General features: G+C 35.9%; 1 protein-coding gene across 1 annotated transcript in view; it reads right to left on the bottom strand.

Annotated features, from left to right (window-relative positions):
- FOLH1 (folate hydrolase 1) overlaps positions 1 to 26,079 on the bottom strand; it is a 66,061-nt gene that overhangs the window by 26,357 nt on the left and 13,625 nt on the right. The window contains exons 4-10 of the mRNA XM_015115393.3: positions 21,814 to 21,915; positions 15,671 to 15,796; positions 14,702 to 14,888; positions 12,143 to 12,236; positions 4,346 to 4,444; positions 3,023 to 3,108; positions 1,208 to 1,327 (exon numbers count right to left, since the gene is read on the bottom strand). Coding sequence (XP_014970879.2) covers positions 1,208 to 1,327; positions 3,023 to 3,108; positions 4,346 to 4,444; positions 12,143 to 12,236; positions 14,702 to 14,888; positions 15,671 to 15,796; positions 21,814 to 21,915 — 814 coding nt within the window. The remainder of the gene's footprint in view (positions 1 to 1,207; positions 1,328 to 3,022; positions 3,109 to 4,345; positions 4,445 to 12,142; positions 12,237 to 14,701; positions 14,889 to 15,670; positions 15,797 to 21,813; positions 21,916 to 26,079) is intronic.

The raw sequence follows: 26,079 nt of genomic DNA, 5'->3' as shown, positions 1-26,079 counted from the left end.
ATAATCCTGGGGAAACTATTGAATTCTCTAAACCTTGGTTAACTTATCTGTTACATGAGAAGATAAATAAATATGTCTTCTCCCTAGTTGCTATGACTTCAAAGTAAATAGGACATATAAAAACAGCTTCTCAAAAAAAGTAAATACTATGCAAACAACATATATTATTGTTTTTATTGTTGCTACAAATATATAGGTTATATTTTACAGCCCCCAGACACCTTGTTTGCAGGGTCAATAAAGAGAATGAACTTCTTGCTCTCAATGTGCAATTATTATGTTAAAGAGCAAACATTTGAACTAAATTTTACTTTGACTATCATATGAAGATTCTAAAATGGCTAAAGTGATGATGTTACGAGTATAAACCTAATTTTTGTGAGAGCACACCAGTGCTCAGGGTATGAGAATACAGATTCCAAACTTTTGACAGAATCCCATTAGACCTAAGACCAGTATTTCTCTGAACAGAACATCTATCTCCTTAATTATTCCATACATTTAACCTGAGGTCTGGGGTTAGAAGAGACTGAGGAACGTCTGCTTACAGTCTCTAACGAGGAAGCTTTGGCTTATAATCTAATTTCAGTGTGCTTTCTCTAGTGATGTAACCCATCTGCATCTTCTTAGTTGCAAAGAACAACCATTAACAGTATAATTCCTTTATTTCAGATTATCACTTAATACATAAATATCAATAATATAAATGTTATATAAATAAATGCAAAAATAAATAATACAATTGGCAGGGTGCGGTGGCTCAAGCCTGTAATCCCAGCACTTTGGGAGGCCGAGACGGGCGGATCACGAGGTCAGGAGATCGAGACCATCCTGGCTAACACGGTGTAACCCGTCTCTACTAAAAAAATACAAAAAAACTAGCCGGGTGAGGTGGCGGGTGCGTGTAGTCCCAGCTACTCGGGAGGCTGAGGCAGGAGAATGGCGTAAACCCGGGAGGCGAAACTTGCAGTGAGCCAAGATCCAGCCACTGCACTCCAGCCTGGGCGACAGAGCGAGACTCCGTCTCAAAAAAAATAATAATAAATAAAATAAAATAAATAATATAATTAACCAACCAATATTCAAAATTGTATCGGTATTTTTACCAAACACATGTAATGGTTGAAGTAGTATTTTTATACTCCCTTTACCGAAGACTAAACTGAGAGTCAGATAGGTTGGCTTTTTTGCTGTTGGTTTGTATTACCTTCCTTTTTCAGCGTTCCAAAGCTCCTCACAATTTCATGAACAACAGCTGCTCCACTCTGAGGGTCAATACCACCAAACACCCATGAGTCCCGGTGACCTCCCAGAATGACGTATCTGTCTAGAAAGCATCGATACAAGACTATTTGTCATTTTGGGTCAATAAAAGAGAAAATTGCAAACAACTCAATAGCATCTAAATACAAAGCACTCATTACTCAAAAAAAAAAAAAAAGGCTAGGTTCCCTAAGATTTGTGAAAATATGTTATTTCTGATTTTAATATGTGTTTCTGCTATCTGAGAAAGCATAAATGTGATAAAGCAAATATATATTTCTTTTTTTTTTTTTTTTTTGAGAGGGAGTCTGGCTCTGTCGCCCAGGCTGGAGTGCAGTGGCCGGATCTCAGCTCACTGCAAGCTCCGCCTCCCGGGTTTACGCCATTCTCCTGCCTCAGCCTCCCGAGTAGCTGGGACTACAGGCGCCCGCCACCTCGCCCGGCTAGTTTTTTTTTTTTTGTATTTTTTAGTAGAGATGGGGTTTCACCGTGTTAGCCAGGATGGTCTCGATCTCCTGACCTCGTGATCCGCCCGTCTCGGCCTCCCAAAGTGCTGGGATTACAGGCTTGAGCCACCGCGCCCCGCGCAAATATATATTTCAATGTATTACTATAATTATAAGTACTACATATAAGTAATTAAGAAAGCTTAATGTTATCCTTATTCACATTTTTTGTAATTCTCTATTACTCCTCTCTTACCTAACTTACCACTTTCTAATTTATTCAAAATAAGAGAACATAGTGGCCACATAGGAAGTTCTCCAATTCCTATTCTTTCTATTCAGTTTTTAAGGTACAGCTCAAATATGTTCTCCCTCTATGAACCTTTTTTATTTTCTATAGAAGAGGGAATTTCTCTGCCTACCCTGCTCTCAGGAGTAATAAAGCACTGATCACCCTTAAGTATATGGCTCCCTTCACAAACTGTGAGCTCTTTGTCTCGGGTCTGTGTCTTCTTTTGTCTCCCCATCTCCATAAGCTCTGCTTATCACAGAGCTGGCACAAAATAGGTACTCAGTATTATTCTATAATAGCCACTTATATATTGCTTAGTACTCATTAGAATATGCAAACGACAAGGATATCAATATTCTTGATCTAAAATAAATCACTGCTCATAAGAAACATGCAATTAATATGTTTAATATACATTTAATAGTATCTGTTTTGGTAAGAAATATGGAACCAAATAGTTCATAAGAAACTGAGGCTTCATGAACTAAGACTATGTATAAAATGTATTAATTAGTAGATCATCCGAGCTTCTATGGAAATCATATGTCCATATATTTTATCAGTGGCTTTAGTTGTGGAAAATAAAACTATGTAAAGGATTCATTAATACAAGATTATCTTAATTTTCTAAGAGTGTGATATTTTATATAGATGTTAATAGTTATCATGAAGATATTTCCCTATGCAAAATATGTAGTAAAAAAAAAAAATTCAGAAAACTCAGAAAAAAATGCATCTTTCCCTACCCTGCTTCCCTTGATCCTTTAATTGAGGCCTGCACAATTTATCATTCACCTTGGTCATCTGCCCAGCCTAGCACCAAACATTCACTTTTCTTCACCACCTGTACCACAATACAAAATTATTTCATATTTATTTATTTTGTTTTTAGGTGAGTTCCACTGGTTTTCTTTGTTCGTTTGTTTGTTTGTTTTGATTCACTTTGCACTCCCAGAGGTTGGCAGTATCCAGCACATAACAGTTACTTGATCAATATTTGCTAAGCAAATGATTCCTTTACCTGGTTCCACTGCTCCTCTGAGAGTACCTATCACATTGTAAATTCTTGTCACTTCACTGGTAGAGTGGATGTGCATCTTGACTTTTCTAATGCAAAGATAAAAGACATTCTTTAAAAAAAAAAAAAAACGAAACTGGTTAACAGATTAACACTATAAGGGTTAAGGGAATTTTCCCCTCTGCCTTTGAAGGTTCAAATCTGGTCAAATAAACTGAAAATCGATTAACAGGAGAAAAAGATACAAACTGATTAACACACCAGTGTATACAGGAGCCAAACAAAATGTGAGACTCAAACAAAGGCCAAATGGCTGAAGTTTAACTGGCACCCTCTTCACAGGGGAGGGGGAAGTGGGGGACTGCAGGTGGTTTTGAGGGATGGTAAACGGTTTTCAAGAGAGTTAAATGGACCCGAAGAGCAGGCAATAGTTTGTAAATAATTCTCTTTGGAACTTGAATGGAACTAGAGAACAGTCAACAGCTGTGACAAGGCCTGTGTAAAGTGATATGCCTCAGTCTTCCTTCCTATTATATGAGTTCAATCTTCCCTGGTCAATAAAATTTCAGGGAGGGGAAAGAAAGTCATTGTCTTCCTTCTACAGGAGCTTCAGATAAGGGAACTTCAGAGAGAAACTTCCACTCTGCTCTTGTAGGGTGAAGTAGGAGGTCAGAACTATTGATTCTGAAGCTGCATTTAAGGACTTTTATCCTTTAGTTCAAAGTGCTCAGCATGCCAGAACACCATACTTTGGGTTATCCATTTTCTGAGTTCCAACAACACCCATAATTTTTAAATCTTCAATCTTGTTTAAAGATGTCTAATTGTTCACAGGCAAAAATTACACTGGTTCTAACTTGCAGTTTTGTTTCCTGCCGGTATTACATAAACTTTACTTTTTCTGTCATCCTCTATAGTATTTTTTCTTTTCTTTTTTTTTTTTTTTCTTGAGATGGAGTCTGGCTCTGTCGCCCACGCTAGAGTGCACTGGCGCGATCTCAGCTCACTGCAAGCTCCGCCTCCCTGGCGCAATCTCAGCTCACTGCAAGCTCCGCCTCCCGGGTTAGCGCCATTCTCCTGCCTTAGCCTCCCGAGTAGCTGGGACTACAGGCGCCCGCCACCACGCCCGGCTATTTTTTTCTATTTTTAGTAGAGACAGGGTTTCACATTGTTAGCCAGGATGGTCTCAATCTCCTGACCTCGTGATCCTCCCACCTCGGCCTCCCAAAGTGCTCATATTACAGGCGTGAGCCACCGCGCCCGGCCTAGTATTTTTTTCTTTAAGGCTCCCCCTTAAAAGAGTTAAAATTAAAATAGTCTCTTAACTGTGTAGAAAAGTTTCCAGTAAAGCCAGGTCCAACATTGTAGGGCACTTTGAGACTTCCTCTCCAGCTGCTATCTGGTGATGCTGAGCCACCCATTTTTCTGTTGGACACAAAAAAACGTGATTAGCCACAAAAAAAACCCTGAAGTAACACATTAAAATGTTAATGGATTCATTTTATTGAGAATCTGCTCATAATATCTTTAATGAGTACAAAGTGCTTTGAATATAATATGTCATTTAAACCTTACCACAATTCTGAGGAATTGCTTCCTCCACTTCACAGATGGGACACAGGAGGCTTAGAGATTAGATAACATGCCCAAAGTCATGCAACTAGTAAATGGTATAATTAAGATTCAAATTATTGATAAGAATTTGATCTGTGTTACCAGTATCTAGTAGTAAATCTAAAAGTGCTTTCCAGAGCATGTGCTGAAGAAAGAGCTTGATGTCTAACTCTCTGAATTTTTCCATTGTTATTTGTCTCACTGGTATATAGTTATTTTTTACAAAGTACTTTCATACACATCTACTAAGAAGACAGGAGGATCCTTTCTTTTGAAAGGATTTCATTTCAGAAGCCCCTAAAAACTTCAACGCTATTTTTTAAAATTCAGAAATAAAGATTCAGGCAGATCACTCAGTACATGCCATGGTCCCTGGTTATCTTTCAGCAGATTACTGAGAAAGAAAACATGGTAATGTTTATGAAATGGTGGGGTTCTTCTAGTTTCACTTCAGCATATCTGCCTTTACTGTATTGAGATGATGGATTAACTTATTCTTGATTGGGGCATGTAAAACAATATACTTTTACTAAATAGCTACTGAGAGACGAATGTGTTTCCAGACAAACTTAAAAGACTGTTCAAACTGAATAACCTCTACCTTAATTGTAAGTACATTTTTATAAAAATTCAGCTGTAAGGCAAAAACAGACTTCTTTGGGCCTACCACGGGCATTTTGTTCCCGTTAAATGAATACTCCAGACAATGGGGGCAACAGAGTCCTTGGCAGAGCTTCCCTTCTAACAAAAAGTAGCCCAAGAAATTATTACTATTTTTTCTAACAAAAAGCAGCCTGAAAAATGTAGCTGCAAACATAGATTAGCAAGCTGAAAAGTGCAGGGGAATGCCGGCAGCTGTGCCAATAGAAAAGGGCTACCTGCGGTCAGGCGCGGTGGCTCACGCTTGTAATCCCAGCACTTTGGGAGGCCGAGGAGGGCGGATCACCTGAGGTCGGGAGTTCGAGATCAGCCTGACCAACATGGAGAACCCACATCTCTACTAAAAAAAAAAAAAAAAAAAAAAAAAAAATTAGCTGGGTGTGGTGGCGGCACATGCCTGTAATCCCAGCTACTCAGGAGGCTGAGGCAGGAGAATCACTTGAACCCGGGAGGCAGAGACTGCGGTGAGGCGAGATAATGTCATTGCACTCCAGCCTGGGCAACAAGAGCAAAATTCTATCTCAAAAAAAAAAAAAAAAAAAAAAGGCTATTACCTGGGGGCCAGGCATGTACATATGGAGGGTCCATCTTCCCTGTTTTTGTTACCACATGCACAGTAACAGAGAAATGAGCAACATGGCGCAGCTCAGGCAGAAAGCTTACCTGAATAATAAAAGATTAGGGTGGGGCTACCAGAAATTCACACCCTATGCAAATGACACACCTGGTCTAACCAGTTTTTCCATGACTTATATAAATCAGACATCACCTCTTCACCATCTCATCTATAAAACCCTCTGCATTTTGCAGTGGACCAGCAACACACTTTTTTCCAGGACCTCTCTCTGCAGCAGAGAGCTATGCTAATATACTATAAACTAATAACATCAGTTGCTTTGGGGGTGTAAATGGATGAGAGGAAAACTTTACTATAAATCCCTTTGAATTGTGAACTTTGTAAATGTATTTCCTTTTCAAAATAAAAATTAATAGTCCATATTCCCATAAAACAATATAATACAAAGCCATGATTGTAGTGTCCCCACAAGGAGAGGTAAACAAATGACTAGAAGAGAACATAATAATAGTTATATATAAGAATCTAATATACCAATGAAAAAAACAATACACATACGTGGAGAATAGAAGTTTCAGTTGAAAAATGTTACTGAGGTATAAATCTCTTTAGGTCCTTTTCTCACTTTATAAATAAAAAATAAATTCCACAAATATTTAAAAGTTGAATATTAAAATTTCAAACCACAAAAATATTAGAAAGTACAAATAAACGTTGGAAAATGTCTCTGAACATATTTGGTAGACTGTAGATGCCCAGTAATTAATGTACAGACAGTACTGAGTTTATAATTCTGTATCTTGTAGTATATCAATTTTGACCATTTGGAGAAGATTTGTTGTCTACTATGTTTAAGGCACTGTGTTTTATTCACTAAAAAATATAAATATATACAAGACTCAGTCTTTCCACCAAAGAGTTTATAAATCACTCAGAAGAAAATACATATAAAACCAATCATAATATAAAACAGAACATGACAGATCAAAGGTAAAGTTCTAAAAAATGTGGACAAAAGAAAGCTTGATTCAGCTTGTGAGATCAGGAATTACTTTCTAAAGAAGGTTTCACTTGATCTGGATTTTAAAGGATGAATAAGGGCTGGGCATGGAAAAATGAGGGTGAAGAGCATTCCAGGCACAGAGGCGGGCAAGCAAAGAGCAAGGGTAAGGCATGATGACTATTCTGGCTGGGATATAAAATGGCTAACTTTCCTTGAGAAAGAAATTGAAAAACAGTGTAACTCAAGTGCACATGGAGCACTTTTCATAATAAATCATGGCTGTAAAATGAGTCTGGATAAATTTAAAAGGTTGAAATTATACAATCATTTTATTACTCATATACTTCTTTTACTAATCCAACCACAATAAAAGGAATTTAGCAATCAATAACAAAAGTAAATTTAGGAAATTCACAAATACATGGAAATTAAACAACTAACTCCTAAATAACCAATGGGTCAAAGAAAAATTCTCTGAAATACAATTTAAAAATGCTTTGAGATGAATAAAAATGACAACACAATGTACCAATACTTATGAGATGCAGCAAAAGCAGTGCTTAAAGGAAAATGCATAGCTGTAAACACCTATATAGAACAATCTCAAATCAGTAAGCTAAGCTTTCACCTTAATAAACTGGACAAAGAAAACTAAACTAAACTCAGAAAGCATAAGAAAGAAAATTACAAAGATTGAAAGAGAAATAATAAAATAGAGAATAGAGAAAATCAATGAAACAAAGGGTGATTCTTTAAAAAGATGGATTAGAGACTTAAATGTTAGACCTAAAACCATAAAAACCCTAGAAGAAAACCTAGGTATTCAAGACATAGGCATGGGCAAGGACTTCATGTCTAAAACACCAAAAGCAATGGCAACAAAAGCCAAAATTGACAAATGGGATCTAATTAAACTAAAGAGCTTCTGCACAGCAAAAGAAACTACCATCAGAGTGAACAGGCAACCTACAGAATGGGAGAAAATGTTTGCAATCTACTCATCTGACAAAGGGCTAATATCCAGAACCTACAAAGAACTCAAACAAATTTACAAGAAAAAAACAAACAACCCCATCAAAAAGTACGCAAAGGATATGAACAGACAGTTCTCAAAAGAAGACATTCATACAGCCCACAGACACATGAAAAAATGCTCATCATCACTGGCCATCAGAGAAATGCAAATCAAAACCACAATGAGATACCATCTCACAACAGTTAGAATGGCAATCATTAAAAAGTCAGGAAACAACAGGTGCTGGAGAGGATGTGGAGAAATAGGAACACTTTTACACTGTTGGTGGGACTGTAAACTAGTTCAACCATTATGGAAAACAGTGTGGCGATTCCTCAAGGATCTAGAACTAGAAATACCATTTGACCCAACCATACCATAACTGGGGATATACCCAAAGGATTATAAGTCATGCTGCTATAAAGACACATGCACACGTATGTTTATTGTGGCACTATTCACAATAGCAAAGACTTGGAATCAACCCAAATGTCCATCAGTGACAGACTGGATTAAGAAAATGTGGCACATATACACCATGGAATACGATGCAACCATAAAAAAGGATGAGTTCCTGTCCTTTGTAGGGACATGGATGCAGCTGGAAACCATCATTCTCAGCAAACTATCGCAAGAACAGAAAACCAAATACCGTATGTTCTCACTCATAGGTGGGAATAGAACAATGATATCACTTGGACACAGGAAGGGGAACATCACACACCAGGGCCTATTGTGAGGAGGGGGGTGGGGGGAGGGATAGCATTAGGAGATATACCTAATGTAAATGATGAGTTAATGGGTGCAGCACACCAACATGGCACATGTATACATATGTAACAAACCTGCACATTGTGCACATGTACCCTAGAACTTAAAGTATAATAATAAAAAATTAAAAAAAGCTCAACAAAATTAGCAAATCATTAGACTGACCAAGTTAAAAAGGGAAGACTGTAATTACTAAAATCAAGAATACAGGAGAGTATATTACTACTATCTTTACCTAATTCTTACCTTTACTGCAGTGGCTGAAATATAAAAGTCATTCTATAAATGTTCCTTGAGTGAGTGGGCTGTGAGAAGACATTAAAGGTCTCCTGAGCAGAGACATAAGAATGAGACAACACTATAATCAATAGAGGTGGCTACTAAATGCTTGTTTAGTTGAGTAGGGAGTAAATAGTGTTTACCAAAGTATCTTTTGCATCAGACATGAATTTGGGTCCCGGCTCTCTCACTTACTCTCTGAACATTGGTTAAAATGAGTATCACAATACTAACTCATATAGTTGTTTTATAGGTTAATTAAGGAGATGTATGTAAAGCATTTAGCACAACAGTAAGTGCTAAAGCATAATTAGCACTCCATGCAGGATACCTGCTATTACTGTTACTGTTGGCACTATAATTATCATCCTAGAAGTTACTCTAGAAGACAAATTAAAACCGCATAATCACACTGTGTTCAGTATATATGTAAAGAAAAATAGGAAAAAACATACATGGTGTCTCCTTTCTCTCCCACTCAAGTCAACATAAAGTTTTTACCATCACTCACATTTCATCAATTTTTTATTTAAGTTCTCAGCATTCTTGGACCATTATATAACTTTATATCTCTCCTCGTTTTCTCACACATGTATTAATAAACTTTTATTTCATGATATATTCCATTTGTAAAACACTGTCTTTTCTATTTAATGCACAATGCTAAACTGCTACCCACTTGAGAGAACCTGAGAGTTGAGTAGCTTGGCACACTCCCAAGGCACATGTGCAAAGAGAGTAAATTTTCACAGTGAAATTCATAAGCAAACCATATGTTCTTTTAAACAATTTTTAAAAACTAAATTACACTTATATGGACTATTTCATTATGGCTTAGAAAGTGGATAAATAGAAATGCCTATTTTTAATTATGAAATTTTGAATGTAAAATGCACTTTTCCATGAAAGTTATGTTATTAACGGTGATTGTATTTGTAAAATGGCTTACAGAGGCTGACACAGTAATGTCAGATGAATTACATTTGTAATTTTTCTATCAGGTAATTCCATTACACAATCAGAGCACAGCTGATATTGACCTAGTAAACCAGACCAAATTGAAAACATTTAAATAAATCTCACATCTAATTCCATGATATTATGCATCCTTTTTTTCTAATTACAAAGATAATACAGGTTCATGTTTTACTTTTTTTGTTTTTTTTGAGACTGAGTCTCACTCTGTTACCCAGGCTGGAGTGCAGTGGTGTGATCTCGGCTCACTGCAACCTCTGCCTCCGAGGTTCAAGGGATTCTCCTGCCTCAGCCTCCCGAGTAGCTGGGGCTACAGGCAATCACCACCATGCCCAGCTAAGTTTTGTATTTTTAGTACAGACGGGGTTTCACCATGTTGGCCAGGATGGTCTCCATCTCTTCACCTCATGATCCACTCGCCTCGGCCTCCCAAAGTGCTGGGATTACAAGCATGAGCCACAGCGCCCAGCCCCATGTTTTAAATTTTTATATAACTGAGATAATACTATATATATATATATATATATATATATATATATATATATATATAGTTTTGAAATTTGCTTTTCTTCACTCAATAGTATATCATAAGCATTTTTCTATATTATTAATTATTCTGGTACAACATATAATATCTTTTAATCACTTCATTTACTATCATAGTCATTAATATTTGAGTACATATCAATTGTTGAAGATCTGTGTTGTCTACAGTTTTCCACGATTACAAGTAATGCTAAAATGAGTTTTATCTTTTAAATATCATGAATACTTAGTCTTTATTTGTACATATTTTTAGGCAAATGCATAGTCTATGGTGCTATCAAAAGTTGTGCCTGTGTCCTGAATCTTAAACAATGTAGTAAAGTTTATAGCCCCAAGGAAGAAAGACCAGGGTACTTTCTCAATCTGCCCTTAAATTGAACAGATGCATCCTACTCCCCAGATGTCTGGCTCCTCACCTCTGAAACTGAGTGCCTTGTCCTAGGTCAAAAAGTGCTTCCTCATAAATATTGGAATAAAATGATTAAGAAATGCTTGAACTCAAAGAAGAAAAGGGACTAACTGGCCAGATGCTTTGGTATCTATCAATTTCACTTTTAGAAAAGCCAGTGTTCTCTCACCTCTAAAGAATAATGCTGGCTGGGCACGGTGACTCACGCCTGTAATCCCAGCACTTTGGGAGGCTGAGGTGGGCGGATCACCTGAGATCAGGAGTTCAAGACCAGCCTGACCAGCATGGTGAAACCCCATCTCTACTAAAAATACAAAAATTAGTCGGGCATAGTGGTGGGCGCCTGTAATCCCAGCTACTCAGGAGGCTGAGGCAGGAGAATTGCTTGAACCCAGGAGGTGGGGGCTGCAGTGAGCCAAGATCGTACCACTGTATTCCAGCCTGGGCAACAGAGTGAGACTCTGTCTCAAAAAAAAAAAAAAAGGACATGGCAATGGGAGAAAGAAGCACAGGAAAGAGGAAACAGTTCCAATGCCAGGTTAAGTGGAACAAATCTGGGAAAGTTTTGATAATGAAAGCAGAAAATTTCGATAATGAAAGCAGAAGGAGAAGAAGAATAGAGATATAAACAAAATGGAAGTGGCTCTCATAGTGTGTAATTCTGGGTCCTCTCAGACTTAGAGGAACACATGAGTAAGAGATTTACTAGGGAAAAGCACGTGTGGAAAATGAGGAGAGAGCTAGGAAACCCTGAGAAAATCCTTAGACTGCAAGGTAGGTCTAATATTGAATAAAGGAAAAAGGGAGGAGGAAAAGAAAGAGGAGTGTTGGGTGCAGTATCTATTTGAGCCAGGCTATCAGGGAGTCCCTGGGTTAAACTTTTGCATCAGAGGAGTCCCATGCCTTCCAGAAGCAGGCCTGTAGTAGTATCCTTGCCACACTCAGTCATTGCCTGAGAAGAACTACAGGAAGCATGGTCTTGACACAAATAGAGTGGGGTTTTAAAGCACAGTATCTGGAGCAATTGATCAATTAGGTTCCCTGCAGTTACATATCTGAAAGGCTCATTTTCATGGCTGTCATACACTAGATACTCACATACATACTAAATTCCAGAACAGAACCACTACTCTATTTTATAGTGATAAAATTACAAGGAGCACCTATGTTGGAAAATTTAAGTAGTAAAAAAATGGAGATAAAAGGCTAACATTTGAAAACTATCAATAATGAAAATTACCCAAACAGCCATCCATTGTTTCTTACGAACTTACTCTAGGAGCTTCTGTGCATCATAGTACCCAATTGGATGAACGGGAATACTTGGAAGACCAACAGCCTCTGCCATTCCACGCCTATAAGCATATTCTGAGAAAAAAAAAATTGCCATATTTCCAGTAAAAACTCAGTTTCATTCAAATGGTTCTCTGTAAATCACATTAAATACATTCTAATGTCACATTTGCTAGAATTGTTAAAGTAAAACAGATTAACGGTTCAAATATTAGCGAGAATGCGGAGCAACTGAAATCCCCATATATTGCTTGTGTGAGTCTAGTCTAAAATTATACAATCACTTAAGATAACTCTTTTGAAAAGCAATGTCAAGCAGAAATGTACACTACGGCACAGCAATTCCACTCCTGAGTATTTACTCTAGAAAGATGAGCACATGCCCACAAGAAGACATGTACAAAATTGTTCATAACAGTCACATTTATATTAGCCAAATATTAGACAAAGTCCAGGTTTCTAACAGAAGAATGAATAAACAATCCATAGTATAATCCCACAATGGAATGCTACTCAATCATCAAAAGAAAAAAACTAATACATACAATGTGATGGAAAATCTCAAATTACTACACTGAAATAAACAAAGCTTTAAAAAAAAATCTACTGTTTGATTCCATTTACTTGAAGTTCAAACCCAGGCAAACTAATACACGATGCTAGATATTAGAAAGTGATTGCTTCTAGGGGACACAGAGAAAATTGACCAGAAAGGGGTACAAAAGAACTTTCCAGAGTGATGGAAATGCCCTTATATCCTATTTTTAGTGACATAAACACATGCAATTTGCAAAATTTATTGAACTGAACTCTTAAGATCTATGTATTTCATTGCATGTAAACTCTACCTCAAAATAAGCACACACATTCTATCATTTCTTCAGATTTAAGAAAAATTAGAGCTGTTTTTCCTTTTTTTTTTTTCTGTGTTTTTAAAACAATCTAATAAGAAACTTAGGTAACTGCAAATCCGTATTCTTTCTGTGCATAAAATGACATAATAATATGTTGTGTGGGATTTGTTTTCAAATTCTCTAGAATAATAGCAAAAAATTGGAATGATAAATAAAACAAGGTTGACAACATGTTGATAACTGTCTCTACTTTCATATATGTTAGAATTATGCCGTAATAAAAAGTAAAATTAGAAGGAAAATAAAAATGTATAGGGCGCAAAAAAAAATAATTCAATAAACATTAGTCTCATAGAAATAACATAATTTTCCCCCTAAAATACCATCATTCAAATCTGAAGAAAATCAACGGAAACATTCCAGTTAATCTCATTTTATTTTCATTATTTTGACTTTGCATAACTAATAAAGCTTAGGCTAAGCTGCATTTTTTAAAACTTGGAAATAAAAAGGTGGAGTAAATAAAGTTCAGGTATATTTATGTAATTTTGCTATAAGGTAATATGTATCATTTTTTAAAAAAGAAAAAAAATTCTGACAATATATTACATTCTAAGATTTACAAAACCAAAAAAAAAAAATATATATATATATATAATCTTTACAGGAGTCTATGATTTAAGAGTAAAACCAGATGAAGACGTAAACGTCACAGATAACTTGGCAAAGTATTTCACACAAGTTTTAAAAATTTAGTTAGCTTTAAACCACACAAACTTAATGATCACAGATTTTTGTAAACATCATCAAATAGTTGAGCACATTCAAAATAAATCAGCTCCCTTTGTTAATGTTTTACAGGGGAGCCTTTCAGCACAGGACTAGTATATGGACTCTGTGAGCCAGACTGTCTGAATTTGAATCCAACTGCTCATTTAGAGGAGGGGTGATCTTGGGCTGACTTCTAGTCTCACTTTCCTCCCCTGTCAAATAAGAGATAATAACATCCCCTAGCTTTAGGGTTGTTAATGCAAGTAAAATGCTGCCATTTAGGAAATACTCTTTTAAAGTTATCTCTGTTATCTTATAGCAATGAAGCAATATGCATTTCCTGGGCTCTATATCCTAAATTGGCCATTTAACAAGTTTATGGAACTTCTGCTCTCCTGTCCCTTACCCACAACAGTGAAATCCAAAAACACTGTGAAATTTGTAAATCTGGGGGGAATTTATTTAACAGCAAAACCTGATCTGAGCTGAACTCATTTGAAAGCAAAATTCAACTTGAGCAGACATAAGCCTGTTTATATTCCTTATTCCCCGCCCCCCACTTACTACTTAGTGTAAGTATTCATACACTCTGCAGCAAAAATATTTATATGCTTTTTCCTCATATTCTGTCCCAGGCCCCTACATCACTGTTATGCAAGTTATGGTATATGTGTAACACCATAATGTTTTTTAAATATCTGAAAAAGTCTGAATTTGAAAACCCACCAGGCCCAAGTTTCCAAATAACGGGGTAAGGGACCTGAACCAATCATTTTAGAGCTCAAAATTCTTTCATTCTTAAATGCAAAGAGAATAAAAAAGGACATGCTTAGTCCATTGTGCCAAAGGAAATTCTATAATAAAGTCTCTTTCAAATGTTAAGTTTCCTGTTACATTCAAGGATTGATCACTCACCATTTGCTGGGTAACCTGGTGTGAGAGGGTCTCCTGCACCATTCAGATTTAGGATATTTCCACGCTGGACACCACCTCCAGGAAGATTCCAACCATCTGGATAAGACTTTACCCCAGGAGCAAAGTAGTCAGCAGGGTCTGAGTAGAGAATGACTCCTGTGGCCCCTGCCAGCTGGGCATTTTTAACCTAGAAAACACAGTGTCTTTCTTTATTTTAAACTGGTTGTTCCAGATTCGGTAACATCAGTTTTCAATATTACACTTAAATAAGTAGTAGAACTTTATCTTCAAACTTTTGTCATTAGGCCTACGACAAAGAATATCTCAGAGAAAATTTCCCTTTTCTTTTTGCTACTATAAGCTCCAGAAATCCTCAGAGCGTCAGATTTGGTAATGTTCTTATTAGTGGTAGTGAGTATTTGCTTTTTCCTTCCTCTAGCTTAGAAGTATAATAAGCAAGTAGATCCCACAGGCCAAATTCCTATTTGTTCTATAGTCAAAAGGGAATTTTTTAAAAGTTAATTTCCCACTAAAAAGAAAAATATATTTATTAACTAATAAAATGACAGTAATATTTAAATTTGCTATGTGTAAACTGTTTTCCCTCATTATTTATAACAATTCATACTACAATTTAATTTAGTAAATATTTTTGTAGAAAATATTTAAAACAAAAATACTGAAACTTAATAATAAACCCAGTGCATGTTTCTTTGTAGGCCACAGGCATAACCTGTAAGCACAGAAAAATTTGTTCTGTTCACCCTAACCATCTGCACTGGCCAAATTCCAATGATCAAATTCAACTCTGGGAGATAACCTAGTAAATGTAAGCTTTATGCCGACCTTTCTGTAACATGGGCACATCACAGAATACAAGAAAATCATCGTATTCATAAAGTTTTAAGAAAATGATTCTACACATGTAAAACCCACTATGAGGGAGGGGAAAAAAAGATGATTTTTTACCTTATTTCCTCTGAAAACTTTCCCATATCTGGCAATTACAATTTTCCCAGAGCAATTGATTTTCATGTCCCGTTCCAATTTAAAGAAGTCTTCAGTTCGTGCATAGTTAACATACACTAGATCGCCCTGTTGAGATCAGGAATGACTTCATGTAAGTCAGATGTAAAACAAGGAGGTTTTTCTGCATGGGGACTGTTGGACATTTTTGAAAGAAGGAGGAGGTTAGAGCACACAAGAGGGTCAGAAATGTATGAGCTCCGAAGAAGAGATTCATGGGAAAAATGAATTTAAATTGAGAATGGAATTAGATGGGCTAGAAGTATATGAATTAAGTAATATTTGTTTGTATTTGTCCCACATTTAGTGGCTATGAAGCTGAAGCTACAGAAGCACTCTCCCACAGAAAAGTATTATACATATACACATTGCGGCACGCAACCTGAAGGGGTCCAGATACCCTAGGCTCAGAAGCCCTTAATGAGATCTTTCCTTTCTTCAGAGTGTGTTCACAGGGAGCAGTTTAATGGTTCTTAACAACTACCAAGTAAAGAAAAATAGACAGGTAACATCACTGGTTTATAGGTCTAATTTCAATCATTAATGTGATGATGTGCAAATCTTATATCATATTTGAGTCTCAATATTCTCATTTGCTAAATGACCTGCTAGATTAAATCAGTGACCTTCCAAGCTTTTTTTGCTCACCTGTTCCCTAAATTAATGTTGGCAATGTACCCCTTCATCTAAAATTTTAAATGTTTTATCATACCTTTAAGTAGCTGCAAAGCATGCAATATCTGGCTTACTATAAATATTAACATTTTTAGATGAAATTGTATATAACTTTTATATCAATCCAAAGGAATTTAAAAACTATATTTATTTACTATTCAACATCATCAATTTTAAAAAATACATGAACATGCTCTTCTTTACAGTCAAAATTTTGTCATCTCTTTTTTTTTTCTTGAACTTGTATATTGTCCACCTTCCTCCACAGAATTTTACTGTAAAGTAAAATATATTTGTACTGGGCACTAGGATGAGCTGTCCAGGTTCACGGTCAATGAGGGACTTTTTGCTCCAGCTGCAGGGAAGGCTCTCTGCAGACAACCTTCATCTGTCAGCCCCTTCAAGGATTGCCTCAGCTATAGACAGCCCCCTTGCTCAAGGTTATGTCCCTTCCTAGAATGCCACACATTCAGTGACTGATTGATGTGAGGGTATACAGACCTGGACATCTCAGTCTAACATAGGACAATTCTGAGAAACTATTCCAGACCTCCTTATAGGCTTAGCCAAGGCTATCCTTGAGCTGGCATTGCAGGGTGACTTCTCCCTCTGCCTAATCCAGCTCTCCTCACAGATGTTGATCCCAAGAGAACACTCCATAATTATCAACTAGCATTCTAAATTTCATTCCAGAATCTATTACCTTAAATATGGGTATGCTTGAAAGTCTTTTATTAATCACTGTCAAATTTCCTTGAATCAGTATATCTATATAAGTCAATTTTTTAAAAGAAGTATTTATTTTTGTGACAGATTGTGTTAAGAAACAGCTTCAGGAGTAAGTTATAATTATAGGCCAGCCATGGTGGCTCATGCCTGTAATCCCAGCACTTTAGGAGGCTGGGGTGGGCAGATCACTTGAGGTTGGGAGTTCAAGACCAGCCTGGCGAACATAGTGAAAACCCATCTCTACTAAAAACATAAAAAGCAGCTGGGTGTGGTGGCAAGTGCCTGTAATCCCAGCTACTTGGGGACTGAGTCACGAGAATTTCTTGAACACGGGAGGTGGAGGTTGCAGTTAGCTGAGATCATACTAATGCACTCCAGCCTGGGCGACAGAGAAAGACTTAGTCTCAAAAAAAAAAAAAAAAGGATAAAGTTATAATTGTAATTACTAGTAGTATCAAATTAAATCTAACAACATCATTGCAATTCTTATAAATAATGCATAACCATAATACTTGATTAGAAATATATCTTAATGCAATGAGTGGGACAGTGAAGCATTATCTTAACACATTTGTTCAGTAAGTGAACAAATTATTGCTAGAATGAGATGGATCAGCAACAACAGTTCAATTTACATTTACTGTTTTTACAGTAAGTTCTGAGAAAACTGGGATAGGAATGAAAGATTTGTTATGGAATTGTCACTAACTTATTTAAACTTCTTTCAAGTTATAATCTGAAAATCACAAATTGATCTTTCATACAAGTGTATTTTAATGATATTAGCTGGAAACTCAATTGAGTTTACCTTTAATTTTGCTCAATTGTAAACTTTGAATTGCTAAGAATTTGTTACCCAGCTGTTAGAATCATTCGTTATCTTAACATTGAAAACAATATTTCTAATTGTCTCTTTTTTTGGAGCCCCAGAGATTTTTACAACACATAGAAATGCTTCATATTGACTTAGAATGGGTGGGAGATGTTTTTCATTTGTAAAATAAGATGAAAATGCTTGTAAATAGGGAGCAGGACCACATGACAGGCTAGCTTTCAATACCATGAAAAAGTACACAGGGTAATTGATGATCTGGAAACTGATCTCTTTAAAACCTTGTCATGCTTGCCTTTGGAAAGTCTTTACACAGCCCAGTTTGAAAGCCCTGTCCCAGATGATTTCCAAAATCCTATCATTTTTATTTTGGCTATTGTTTCCCTTTCTGACTACATTTTTCATAGCATGTACACAACAAATATATATGAGATATTAAAATAGAATTGTCTCCAAGCTGATTCTAGGATTCATTTCACAAATTGGTGAAGATCTATCATGTGTTACGCAGTGCCCTATGTAATGCAACAAATCTCTGCCCTTGAAGGAACTTACACTGCAGGTCGTCCTTCAGTCACAATGGGATTACGTCTTATTAAACTCACCTAAGTTGAAAATAATTATATGTCTAAAGTGTGTTTTTGACTTAGGATATCTTCAATTTATAATGGGTTTATCCAGACATAACCTCATGGTAAGTTGAGAAGTGGATTGAATGAGTATGGCTATTGCACCATCATAAAGTCAAAAAATTTTAAGTAGCCATCTTAAGTTGGGGATTTCCTGTAACGTGGATGAGACAATACGATAATGAGCATTAAATTTAATAACTAAGCAAAGCATACATTATATTAAAAGGTGATAAGTAGTATAGAAAAAAATAAAAAGCATTTAAATAGAGTATACAAATGGTGAACTGGAGCTTAAGTGGGTGTAATATTAAATAAAATGTGAATCTAATTGGGAAACTGACATTTGAATATTTGCCTAAATGTAAAAGGATTACATTTAGCTCTTGTATTTCTTCCTAAGACCAATGCAACATAATGCACTATTAATCACAACACTATATTTCTGATTTATCATTGTTAGCCCTCTCTGGAGCACACTCTTATTCTATTTTAACTGTGGCTACAAAGTCATTAACCAATTTGATTTCAGCAAAATAATTTTTTTAGTGTAAGTATCCTACATGAAATTTATCCTTAATATAACTTTGAGGAGACTATACCTTTAAATGTCTCTAAATATGGCTGTCCTTTGATATATCAGCAATCCTCACAAAACAAATTGTGAGGGAGAGAAAGCTGAAAAAGATATTAGCTTAAAAATGAGAGTAAACTTTGAAAATGAAAACAAGTGTGACAGATATTCCCTCTCAGCACTTTTCAAATGCAAGTTGTCACTGTGAGTTAGAAAAGAGCTTTGTTTTTAGACAAAGACCTTCTTGTACAATTTACACTGTACCATCCATTGTTCTATGACTGTGAATAAATAGAATCTTGCACTCTTAGCCTGGAATTTTCTTTGTTTCCTTAAGCTTCCATCTCCCTAACTCTTATTTATACAGATAGAATTGGGAGGCAAAACCAGTGATTCTCAAAGATGGTCCTTGAACCCTCAGAAACAATATCACACTTGTTACAAGCACAAACTCTAAGGCTCCACCCCATTAAACTTAGGAAGTGGAAAACAAAATCTGTGTTTTAAAGCCATCCAGATTATTGTGACAGACACTAAAGCTTGAGAACCACTAGAATAGGCTATATTTTATCAACACTGCAAATTGCTAATTTTAAACATCATAAAGCAGAGTCCCATATTTCCTATTCCACAGGATTCAGACGTAAATTCAAAGATTACTGATCGTGAAATCGTGAATTTTTTTTTTTGAAATGGAGTCTAGCTCTGTCGCCCAGGCTGAAGTGCATAAATTTAAATAATAATTTAAAATAGCTAAAAAATATGAAATGTACTTTAAAAATCTTAAATGACTGTTATCTATTGAAAAACTTGAAGTGTGAAGTGTGAAACTGAAGAACACTGAAATGTATTGAGCAGTGAAAAGATTATGTATAAAAAAACAGGTGGGCCTGATGTGGAGGCAGGCGGATCACCTGAGGTCAGGAGTTGCGATCTCGGCCCACTGCAAGCTCCACCTCCCGAGTTCACGCCATTCTCCTGCCTCAGCCTCCCGAGTAGCTGGGACTACAGGCGCCCGCCACCACGCCTGGCTAACTTTTTTGTATTTTTAGTAGAGACAGGGTTTCACCGTGTTAGCCAGAATGGTCTCGATCTACTGACCTCATGATCCGCCCGCCTCAGCCTCCCAGAGCGCTGGGATTGCAGGTGTGAGCCACCGCCGCTCGGCCCGTGAAATGTTTTAAACACACATATGGACACACATAGTTTTGAAAGAATTAACACTCCACTGGGTTACAGATGATCCAGTGAGGAACACCGATCAGCAAACTCATCTGATATTTGAACATAAACAGCAAACCCATACAACATGTGTGCTCTTTCTATTTAGCCATTGATCTGGAAGATTTTAAGTCTATTTGAAGGAAATAAGAGACAATGATCTTTATAACTCTTTCTTATGATTAATAGTAATGTCAAGTCCAAAAATTATTTGGAAGATTTTAATTGGGTATGTAGTAAACCTACCCACTAATTTAGGTGTAATCTTCTCCCTATAACATGATGTTTTCTCATCCAGAAACATAAACGGTTTAACTGTTTTTTGTTTTGTTTTGTTTTTCTGAGACGGAGTCTCCCTCTGTCGCCCAGGCCCTGGAATCCAGTGGCGCCATCTCGGCTCACTGCAAACTCCGCCTCCCGGGTTCACGCCATTCTCTTGTCTCAGCCTCCGGAGTAGCTGGGACTACAGGTGTGTGCCACCGCATCTGGCTAATTTTTTTTTGTATCTTTCATAGAGATGGGGTTTCACCATGTTGGCCAGGCTGATCTCAAACTCCTGACCTCAGGTGATCCGCCTGCCTCTGCACCCGGTCAACCTGTGTTTTTATACATAATCTTTTCACTGCTCAGTACATTTTAGTGTTCTTCAATTTCACACTTCACACTTCAACTTCTTCAAGAGATCACATTCATTTAAGATTTTTAAAGTATAATTTATATTTTTTACCTATTTTAAATTAAATTGATTCATTATACTTTCTGCTATCATATACTATTTGGTCATTTCTGTTTAGCTTCAATCTGGTAATATTAATACTATTTTTAAATAAAAAATTATTGTTAATTTTTGGTATACATAAGTGATGCAGTTATATCACTGTAAATAATAAAGAAGGAGAATATTAATAAAGAAAGCCCAGTGTGCAAAAACATAAGGAAAATAATTTTACAATATCAAAATTAAGAATCTCGTTTCAAAAAGGAAAACACAGATAGACTGAACAAAAAGATGAAAAATTAGATGGGCAAAACTAATTTATGGTGGCAAAAATGTCAAAGAAAGATATCCTCTGGGGTGTGTAGAGCTGATTAAGAAGAAGCATAAGGGAATTTTCTGATGTAAAAGTAATATTCTGTACATTGATGGGGTGTGGATCATCCAGATGTAGGCATTTGTCAAAAATCAATAAATGTGCATTTGGGATTTGTGCATCTCATTGCAGTAAATTGTATCTTTAAAAATACTATGAATAAAATATAATCAATATTCCTCCTTCTTACTAAGACATTCTCATTACTTAAATGTGGAAAAAATTAATTGGATTACATCAAAAGTCCCTTTATGACCCTTTAATTATTGGCTGAATGTATGAAGTGAAGGAAGGCTTCTTTTTGTCATTTTTATTTTGTTGCACTGTGTTTTTACCTCTGGCATTCCTTGAGGAGAGAAAGCACTGAAAGGTGGTACAATATCCGAAACATTTTCATATCCTGCAGGAGGTGGTTCAAATAATGATGTGTTGAAAATCTAAAGAAACAAAATATTATAATCAAAAGTAAATCAGTTAAAGTTTGATTACTATAATCAAACATAAACAAATGCATATTATCTTTTATGTCAGTAGAGGGTGAATGAATCCTTCAGGATTTTGATGATAATATCAGATACCCAGCACTGTGCTAGAAGTTGTGAGGAATTCATGAGATGAATAAATCACAGACTTTGTCCTCAAAATGGTAAGATCTATTCAAGGAAACAAAGCTAAAAACCCCCACCAATAACTAAAAATCAACCAAACAAAAAACAACAATCAGAAATTAGTAAGTACTATAGAAAGAAAAGCTCAGAAGAGGTAAAAAGATACTCTTCCGAAAGGAATATTGTGTACTATAACCTGTATACTGATAGAAGGAAGAATTAGAAATTGATTTTTTGTAAGTGGCATACATACCAAGCTAGTGTAAATAAAAGCCTAAATATGTAGTTGCTTCACAGAAGGTTAGAAGTAAATTAACCTCATGAATTTCTTGAGAGAACTTGTAAGGACTAGCTTTTGATTTTGGAGAAAAATTTTAATCCCCAAATACAAAGTAACTTTGTTTGGTAATCTCGTTCATTATAATAGTGCTTAGATAATTACCTAGGAACAGAGTAAATATTAAATTTACTTTAAAAAAGTACATGATTGGGGAATCCACAACTGGCCATATCTAGATTCTCTGAACAGCATATGCACTGAAAAGATTGAAAAACACTGAACCAAATACATGTCTTTTTAAGTTTATAATTAAATTTGAAAAAATAGTAAGGAATATTCAGAAGCAAAAAAATAAAATGAAAGCAAGAATCCTCAGAGGCAGCATGGAAGTTGGCTTTGCCTTAGGTGGATCTATCAAAGACTATGGCCCCATGAAAAGGATTCAGGAGTTAGTCTAAAACTGGTTCACATAATGGAATCTAGCAGAAGACTGTGCATAAAGCTGGTCTAAGTACAACAATATCCTGGCCAGGCACGGTGGCTCATGCCTGTAATCCCAGCACTTTGGGAGACTGGGAGCCCAAGGTGGGCGGATCACATGGTCAGGAGCTTGAGACCAGCCTGACCAACATGGTGAAACCCCATCTCTACTAAAAACACAAAATTAGCCGGGCGTGGTGGCATGTGCCTGTAATCCCAGCTACTCAGGAGGCTGAGACAGGAGAATCACTTGAACCTGCGAGGCAAGTTTGCAGTGAGCGGAGATTGCCGCCACTGCACTCCAGCCTGGGTGACAAAATAATAATAATAATAATAATAATAATAATAATAATAATAATAAAATCCTTCAGGGTTAAGGATAAATTCAAAATAAACTTGCTCCATGGAAAGTAATGGCTTAAGGTAAAGCAGGAAAAAAGGGTTCCAGATAATTCATAACCCTGCAAATTTCCATTCACTATTTATACAGTATGCCTCAAGCTAAAATATTTATTTTAAAGCAGTGCCAGGTTTGTAGTGCTCCCTGGGGCCTAAGAGAAATGATCAGGAGGAATCAGTCTTCAACTTAGCTTTAAAGAATTCCCAAATTCTAAGGGAGAAGAACTCAGAGCCACAAAATCACCAAACACCTCCAAAGTACTATGGAAAAGAGCCAACAGAAAGAACAGAGTAAAATTACAGCTGCAAAGACTGTATTTATGGTATGTATCATACACATGATATTGAACTAAAATTTAAATAAAAATTAAAGCCAGGCTGGGCACGGTGGCTCATGCCTGTAACATCGGCACTTTGGGAGGCCAAGGCAGGTGAATCTCCTGAGGTCGGGAGTTCAAGACCAGCCTGGCCAACATGGGGAAACCCTGTCTCTACTAAAATTGCAAAATTAGCGGGACATGGTGCACCTGTAGTCCCAGATACTTGGGTGGCTGAGGCAGGAGAATCACTTGAACCTGGGAGGTGGATGTTGCAGTGAGCCAAGATCGCGCCACTGCAGTCCAGCCTGGGCAACAAGAGCGAAACTTCGTCTCAAAAAAAAAAAAAAAAAGTTAAGGCCAGGTGCGGTAGCTCATGCTTGTAATGCCAACACTTTTTGGAGGCTGAGGCAGGTAGATCACTTGAGGTCAGGAGTTCCAGAGCAAAACTTCCTCTCTACCAAAACCTCCTCTCCAAAAATGCAAAAATTAGCCAGGTGTGGTGGCACACACCTTTAGTCCCAGCTACTTGGGAAGCTGAGGCAGGAGAATCGCTTGAACCTGGGAGGCAGAGGTTGCAGTTAGCCGAGATTACACTACTTCATTCCAGCTTGGGCAACAGAGAGAGACTCCGTCTCAAAAAGAAAAACAAAAAAACAAAACAACAACAACAAAAAAAACCAGTAGCAATGGAATCCATAATTCAGTACAATATTGTCTCCCTGGTTTTGAGCAACAATTACTGTCAAACTGCAAATTTGTGTCCTACAAAATCATTCTTCCTTTGAGAATGAATATGAAAAACACATTTTTCCACCAAATTTTAACAGTTTTGGGTTGACAGGTGTTCACTTAAAACAAAGAACATTTGTAAACAATATTGTTCAATAAACAAAACAATACCATACAACAAATGAAGCCTCTAAAAGAATCTCTAAAATGATGCAAGAGAATCAGAAAGGAAAGATATTGCAAATGTGTGGTAAAAATTAAATGAGGACTGTATATGATAATAATGTATTACTATCATAATAACAAACATAGTTTTCAAGTTTATGAAACAAGATTGAATTAAAATTATGCATATAAATTGGGAATATATAACGAAAGTGAAAGTATTCTAAGGTTTATATATTGTAGAAACATTGATTGAATTATGACACCAAAGCTTTAGGGGAAAAAAGGAAGAGTAAAATTCATACTAGAGGAAGGTAAAAGTGACCTAAATATTGTATATCAGAATTATAAAAAATGAAAATGGAAAAAAGAATAATTAAAAAGCATAGTATGTCAGACTAAATAAAATTAGCTGTGTACCAGTTGACAAGGAGTGAAATAAACCTAGGCAAGTTTAAAAGTAACAAAACTGAAAAAGAAATACCAAACAAATATTAGCTTCAAAAAAAATTTTAGGGCAAAGTCAAATAACATTACAAAGAGATAAGGAAGGCTACTACGTAAGTGTAAGTCTGTCATTTCATCAACAATTCTAATTTTGTTTACATATGACAATAGGTCCCCAAATTATAGATAACATAAATTTATGAAATTATAAATTATATATATAATATAACATAGACACCACTATAGTGAGGTGAGATAATTTAACATTTATTTCTAATTAATAAAGGAAGCAGACGAAATGAGAGCACGTTAAGGATAATGGAGATTTCAGCCAAATAATAAACAAACTCAAACTAATGTACAAATATAAAATATTACCCCAAACAACCATCAAATTACATGTTTTCCCCAAAGAAACACAGAACATTTATAAAAATTGAGCACATATTAGGCTCCAAAGGAAGCCTCAACAATTGTCAAAGGATTAGTGTCCTACAAACCACATTATTTGATCTCAATATATTCAATTTAGAGATCAGATCAAACAAACAACAAGAACAATGTTTACATTCAGAATGTAAAAAAAGACTTGTAAATAGTTCCAGGATCAAAGAAGAAAATACAGAAATTAAAAAATATTTAGATGCTAATCATAACTAAACTACTCCTAATCCAAATTTATGAGATGTAGTTGAAGTGGAAAGGGAAGATAAAGGGAAAATTTATGGCTCTACATACTCATATTAGAAATGAAGAAAGACTCAACATCAGTAAATTAAGCATTCTATTGAGGATTTTACAAAGAACAGCAACGTAAACACAAAGAAGATAAAAGAGGTAATTATAAAACAAGAACAGAATTAATAAAATATAAAGCAAAGATAGATGAGAAAAGATTGCCAAAGCCAAATTTTATTATTTGGATACACTAGTAAATTCGACATATCCCTCTCAGGAGCAATAAGAAAATAATATAGCAAAAGTACAAATAAATAATATCAATTATCAAAAAGAGGCACATCTACAGATGCCGAACAGATTAAAAAAGATAAGAAAATACCAGGAACAACTATACTATAAATTTGAAAGCTTACATGAAATGGAAAATGCATTTTAAATAAAACTTACAAAAACTGAAATAAGAATACATTTTTTAGAAAATCGGCCACGCAC

This window comes from Macaca mulatta, chromosome 14, assembly GCF_049350105.2.
Source record: "Macaca mulatta isolate MMU2019108-1 chromosome 14, T2T-MMU8v2.0, whole genome shotgun sequence".
Lineage (NCBI taxonomy): Eukaryota > Metazoa > Chordata > Mammalia > Primates > Cercopithecidae > Macaca > Macaca mulatta.
The sequence above is the reverse complement of the archived record's forward strand: the minus strand, read 5'-3'. Positions and strand labels throughout refer to the sequence as shown.